Source organism: Lactuca serriola, chromosome 3 (assembly GCF_051521515.1).
Source record: "Lactuca serriola cultivar US96UC23 chromosome 3, Lser_US96UC23_V15, whole genome shotgun sequence".
NCBI classification, from domain to species: domain Eukaryota; kingdom Viridiplantae; phylum Streptophyta; class Magnoliopsida; order Asterales; family Asteraceae; genus Lactuca; species Lactuca serriola.
Window position 1 is genome coordinate 111,987,921 of NC_136410.1, and position 7,044 is coordinate 111,994,964.

Below are 7,044 nucleotides of genomic sequence, written 5' to 3' on the forward strand. Positions count from 1 at the left end.
AATAATTGTAGGAAATTTGCGTTATATTAGAGTTTGTCTAGTTGACCAATCATATAGATAGATGGTCTTTTGACCTTGATTCGATCGTTTGTTCACAGTGTGATTAACTAATCGGTCGGTGGTGGGACTCAGATACCCTAGAGGTCTCCACATTCTCAAATTGAATTGTATAGATTGAGAAGTCATCACACTCTCACTTTGAGTAAAAATTTCATTCATTGGTATGATAATCTGACTCTAACCATAAGAATGTTTTGATGCTTTTATTCTTATCTCTTGATTAGCCATAATTTGGTCATTCCCAAATGAATTATTATTTGGAACAAAGAAGCCACCTAAAAGATGTCATATTTGATAATATGGCCTCATTTTTTTTTTATTGAATGTTACAAATTTAGTTACTTTGTAAATTTTCTAACATTTTTCTATTAATAGTAATTGAATTGTTCAAAAGAATTATAACATAAATATTGGACACATTTTCCTAATTGTACCACTTATTCTACACACATATAAAAATATAACATATAATCTCTCTCTCTCTCTCTCTCTCTATATATATATATATATATATATATATATATATATATATATATATATATTAAAGTTGAAGTAACACTCTTTTTATTTCTAATTTTACCAACTATTCTACTTCAATTTTATTAATAATAATTTTACCAATTATTCTACTTCAATTTATTTCTAAAATTGAAGTAACACTCTTTAAGATGAAAAAAAATTGTAACATAAATATTGGGACACATTTTCCTAATTTTACCAATTATTCTACACAATTATAAAAGTATAGCATACAATGTCTAATTTTTTTTAGGTTAGAAACAAAACTGCATTTTATTTATATATTTTAAACATCGGATTAAAACAACACTTCAATGGAGCATCCCGAGGTGCATATTTTTAAGGGCGTGAAGATTTTGGGCGTTTGATTGAAAAGAGTGGTTTGTCTCTTCATCCGTCAATCCTTTCCTCCAACGCCTCGCCGGAGATTGCGGCGGTTTATACGGTGGCCGTGGCTGCGATGCCGTGATCGGAAAACAAACATCGTAAGAAGGGGATCTACTCGTTCGTTCTAACCCTAATTTCTCAAATATCATGGACCACATTCGCTGATTTCAAGTAATTTTCCGATCCGTTGTTCATCCGATCTGAAACGTATTATCCAACTACCTCTAATTCCTTCCGATCGATTCGAAGGTCTGTCATTGTTCGTTGTTTTCATTTTACTTGAGCTTGTTTAGACAGGTTTAATTTTATTGCATTTCGGAAGTTTGTAAAATCTCTAATTTTTCATCATTTCTACAAGTAGATCGCAAGCTATGTTGGTAATAGTGCGATTTTACTGTATAATTGTTCATCTATGATCAATAACAAAAACCTTGGTTCACAGCGGAAGTTATATACATTATAATATGTGAGAAATCTGGCTTAAATTTCATTCAGATTTTGAGTTCACACAGTTTCATCTTCATAATCCGCCATAGACTTTTTGTAACTGAAGTCATGAGCTCAGATCTAACCATATCCTTAACAAAATCAACAAAAAACCTAAACCATCACTCGTAGTTTCTGATTCTTTTGTTTAATTTTGCTGCTACTTACGTATATGTTAATGAATTCCAGAGAAGTATTGAGATTGGCATGATACATTATCACGATGTCTTTCAAAAGCATTGTGCGCGAGCTGAGGGAGATGGGAGATGGAATTGGGAGTTTATCTAGAAGAGGAATTGAAGGAAGACACTGGAGAAACCGAACTAGATCACACATTGCTCCTGATGTAGCTCCATTAGAATTGATAAACCAAGGCCAGTGGGCAAATCTCCCTCCTGAACTTCTTCTGGACATAATCCGTAGAGTTGAAGAAAGCGAAACCTCATGGCCAGCAAGAACTGTAGTCGTTTATTGTGCATCCGTTTGTAAATCATGGAGAGATATCACAAAGGAAATCGTCAAAACCCCTGAAGAATGTGGTCGATTAACCTTCCCAATCTCATTGAAACAGGTAATTTCTTTGATCCCTCTCTTGTACGTTCATCAATACTAAAGTAAACCACAAACAAATCATGATTTCTTCTTCTTCATCTTCTTCTTCATCTTCCATAATAGCCTGGCCCTCGAGATTCCCCAATTCAATGCTACATAAGAAGAGACAGAGCAACTTCCACCCACCGATTATACTTTGGGTTAACCCCATGTAAGTCACGATTCATCATCATCATCATCTTCTTCTTCTTCTTCTTCCACCATTCTTTTTCTGAATCTAACAACCTTCATGATCCACACTTCAACAGCTGAAGATGAAAGCGATAAACTACTATTAGCAGCCAAGAAAATCAGAAGGGCAACAAGCACAGAGTTCGCCATTTCTTTAGTCGCAGATGATTTCTCACGAGCTTCCTCTACATACGTTGGCAAACTAAGGTACGTTACGTCAAATTAAAATATCCTTCATCCTTCACCTCAATTCCCAAATCCCTAATCCCAAATCATTTCTTCTTCTTCTTCTTCTTCTCCTTTTTTCTTTCAAAAAACAGATCTAATTTCCTCGGAACCAAGTTCACAATCTACGACAGCCAACCACCAACCGACACCACAAATCACAACCGATCAAGCCAACGATTCCAGAAAAAACAAGTCTCCCCAAAACTACCTTCATGCAGCTACTCCATAGCCACAATCTCATACGAACTAAATGTCCTCCGAACACGTGGCCCAAGAAGAATGAACTGCACAATGCATTCCATACCCATTTCCTCAATCCAAGAAGGAGGCACTGCTCCAACTCCAAAATCTTTCCCTTTCAAAACCATCGACAGATCCACATCATCTTTATCATCAACAACAACACCCAATTCAAATCCCCTCGACTCTTTAATGCTTAAAAACAAAGCGCCTAGGTGGCATGAACAGTTGCAATGCTGGTGTTTGAATTTCAAAGGACGAGTGACTGTTGCATCTGTGAAGAATTTTCAACTTGTGGCTGCTGTTGACTCGAGTCATAATGTTTCAGCTGTTGAACAAGAGAAAGTGATTTTGCAATTTGGGAAGATTGGGAAGGATATTTTCACCATGGATTATAGGTATCCTCTTTCTGCTTATCAAGCTTTTGCTATTTGTTTGAGTAGCTTTGATACAAAACCTGCATGTGAATGAAAGAATTTAGAACAACTGCTATATGTTATAAGCTTCATAATATGTTAGCAGTTATGACTAGTTTGTTCTTTAGGTATTTCTAATTGTTCTTTTTTTTTTTTTTTTTTTTTTTTTTTTTTTTTTTTGTTATGGTTAAATAACTCTTTTAATTAATGTTAAGAAAGGTGTTTCTAGTAGTTCATTTTCATTTTGTGGATTTTGGCTTCACTTAAAGATGGTATAAAGATAAAAATATTGATTTTGGTTTGTGTTGGCAATTCTTGTAAAACTTAAAAGAAAAAAAAGGTTTTTACAATAATTTGGACAGTCATATGTATATGATTGTTTCCTTTTTACATAATTTGGATAGAATGACTAAATGGGTTAAGCCAGAAAAAACTGACTTAATGACTTAAAGTTGATGAATATTATTTTAAGTGATGAATTTGAAATTTGTTTTATGAAATGCACGGGTAAAATGGACATTTAGTTTCATTTAGACATATTATTCAATATAGTAAGAGAAATGAAGGGTAAAACAGTCATTTAGGCTATGTTTAGCGCGCCACATCTAGCTGATAAGATAGCTTATTTTTCGAATTTTTTATATTGTCATGTTTGACAAGTCAAAAAGTAGCTTAGAAGCTAGCTTTTTGAAAAGCTATTTGGCTAGCTTTTCATTAGTTTTTTTTATATAAAAAGAAATTTATAAATATACCTTTAATTAATTAAAAATATCATATTATTTAAATGACATTTAATGTCATTTTATATTTTTCAACTAACTTATCAGATAGTTTTTATGTAAACGTAATTTTTTATTAGCTAACAGTTAACTCTTCAGCTAATATGTCTGCGTAATCTTTTAGACAATTTATTCGAGTGATAGAGAGAGCGGAACTAGGAAAAAGAAAAGAACAACCTTTTATAATTGAGGAAATTAAGTATAATTGATTATTTTGTTGTATATTAAAAGAAAATGATGATTGGTTTGTGAAGAAAGTTTAATGAAAATAATTTAAAGGATGGAAACTCAAGTGTGGCGTGAAGATTAAAAAAAATTAAATGCAAAGACCAAAGACAAAGACTGCCGAACGATTTTGTACTAATCATTAAAGTTTGAAAAGATCTTTCAACTTGCAATTTTCCTTTTTGATTGGTGATATCAACAGTTAAATACAAAGACTACCGATCAAGGTTTTCTTGGATGTTTTAGTTTAACTTATGTTATAAAACAAGGTTATTTATTTATTTATTTATGAAAAAACTTGGAAAACGAAATAAAGATTTTACAAAAGAAAATATCTGAAAAAAAAACAATGGTAATGTATTTCCAAAGATACTGGAACTTTACAACAAATCAAACAAAGAGTATAATTCCTTCAAATTGTTTTTCGAACATACATGGATGTGAAGCCTAAAAGCAAGAAAGAAAAGAAAAGCATTATTATAATGAGTGGGTAATGCCTAAAATTGTTTTTCTGAAATCATTCATTCTCAAGAGTCGAGAACAAAAAACTTTATAACCATGACCAAAAGTACTAAAAACCAAAAAATACAAGCACAAATTGTGCAAATATGTATTAAGAACATTTTGCAACAATCATGAACAACGATATATATGTTACATACATGTTTAAATTAAACACAGGGTTGACAAACAAGTTGAGTTGAAATTGAGATGATTAGTTTGGTTGATAACTTGATATTTTCAAGATAACCCAAGATAAACGGATTGGATTGACCTCACATTAACTTTTTTTTTAACGCAATCTCTAGATGAGGCACACATGTTGAACCATTTAAATTTCATTATTTACATAAATTGAAAACATTTAAACTAAGTTAAATAAGTTGAAACTCCAAGTAATTGCTCAAAAGTTAAAAAGAAATCAACTACGACTTAATTGTCCATATAACTTGTATGACTTTATGGTTTTGTTTTTGTATCTTTTGGAAGATTAACGAATATATAAAACATCAATAAATACATATTTAAATGGGTCAACGACTTGGCATCAGGTTTTAAAACACTAACACAACCTTTTTATTTGAACATATAATTGAGTTGACTCGTTTAATTACATTGATTGAAAATTTCAACTCAATCAACTTTGGGAAGGTTGAATTGACGGGTTGTATTGATTTTTGCTATCGTTTCTTAAACATTATTGACTATAAGGCAACAGAAAGCATCAGCTTATTGTATTTTAAACATTTTTAATTTACATCATGACAAACCAATTTCTTTAAAGAGATACAAAATACCAATTACAAAGGCAATGTATATTACATTGCATTTGAAAATAAGCGATGTGTTGGTTAGAGAATTAACAACACATCATTTAATGATTTTGTGAAACTCAAGGGTGGATGGAAACAGCCAAACGGTGCAACGGTTTAAAGGCGGTGCTACACGCAACACCGTCCATAGATAGTGCGATACCACAAAATGTGTAGAGAAACAGGTTGCTTAAGCTGGTTGAAACCTTCTTCTTTCTCTCCTTTGTGACCGTTCAACGACTAATTTTTCAATTTTGTTTTTAATAAAAAGAGAATTTTATCTATATTCTTATAAACTTTCATAATTATATCTATATCTTTATAAAACTTCAAATTATATGTATATCTTTATAAAACCATAAACTTACATATATACCAAAATACTTAATTTAATCATATTTAAAAATTAAAAACAATATCTTTAAATTATATTATAACTAAATTACTAAAATATCCATTTGAAATCAATGTTATAACCGATCTTCTTATTGACGCCATGATTCTTTGTCACTTCATATTCTGCATAATCGATTAGCAAAACGTGGTGATTGCATATTACTAATCGTTTGGTAAACAATATATTCCATCTCCTACAAACAATTTAGGAGACATGCGATTATTCTCTTCTAAACAATTTTGTTCTTCCTCTGGTTCTTTAGTTATATGTAAAATCATGGAAAAACTAATTTTAATGAGTGTCAATGTAACACTGTTTCTGGTCATTCCATAATTTGGGACTGTGACCCGATTATCAAGTATCATAAGGCTTCGAGCCTTGGGAAGGAGATGTTTAGGCCCATTTGGATGGTGGATAATGTAGATTATAGGTACCTAGTGTTTGTGTAACAACGTAAATTTCAAAATAATTTTTCACTTTTAAAAATGTAATTTCATTTTTACATATTCTCAAATCTCAATGTATCACATATTCACATGTCAAAACCATAAAAACACATCCCAAGATCAAAACGTATAAAAACTCCAATAGTGTGTACTGATCATGCCGACGCCTTCCCGCGATCCTCACTGGTACCTGAAACACATAACACAAAACATTGTAAGCATAAATGCTTAGTGAGTTCCCCAAAATACCACACGTAACACATATTGGGTACTCGAGGCTATAACTCTGTGGTCCCTGTGACCCTAACTCTGTGGACCCTCTGGTCCTAACTCTGTGGACCCTCTGGTCCTAACTCTGTAAACTCTGGAGTACATACATCATAAATCAAATAGAAATAATGTAGTGCAACACATCACATACATAACACACAATATACTCTGTCATATAACTCTAATTACCACTCAAGGTAAAGTATAGTGAGATGACTCACCTCGGATAACTCGGTAACCCTCGAACTCAGAAATACTGTTCTAGCCTCCGCCTAATCACATGAAATAATTACTCTAATCAATATGACTTTCAAAGACTTGGCTAACCCCTCTCTAAGTTCTCTAAGAAGGTTAAAAGACCATTCTAAACATTGACTAAACCCTAATAGTCAACGAAGTCAACTTCAGTCAACGGTCAACTTTGACCAGACTCGTCGAGTGCACTCGGGCGACTCGGCGAGTCCACGTGGGTCCCCTGAATCCTTCTAAGCCTTT

At 32.5% G+C, this 7,044-nt stretch overlaps 1 protein-coding gene across 1 annotated transcript; it reads left to right on the forward strand.

Moving 5' to 3' along the window:
• Positions 1-884: 884 nt before the first annotated feature.
• Positions 885-3,257, forward strand: LOC145093053 (tubby-like F-box protein 5). The gene is made up of 5 exons (XM_079031094.1): positions 885-1,215; positions 1,642-2,023; positions 2,128-2,215; positions 2,313-2,442; positions 2,556-3,257. Exons 2-5 carry the CDS (start codon positions 1,676-1,678, stop codon positions 3,172-3,174), a joined length of 1,185 nt encoding a protein of 394 aa, XP_078887220.1. The 5' UTR covers positions 885-1,215; positions 1,642-1,675; the 3' UTR covers positions 3,175-3,257.
• Positions 3,258-7,044: the final 3,787 nt, after the last annotated feature.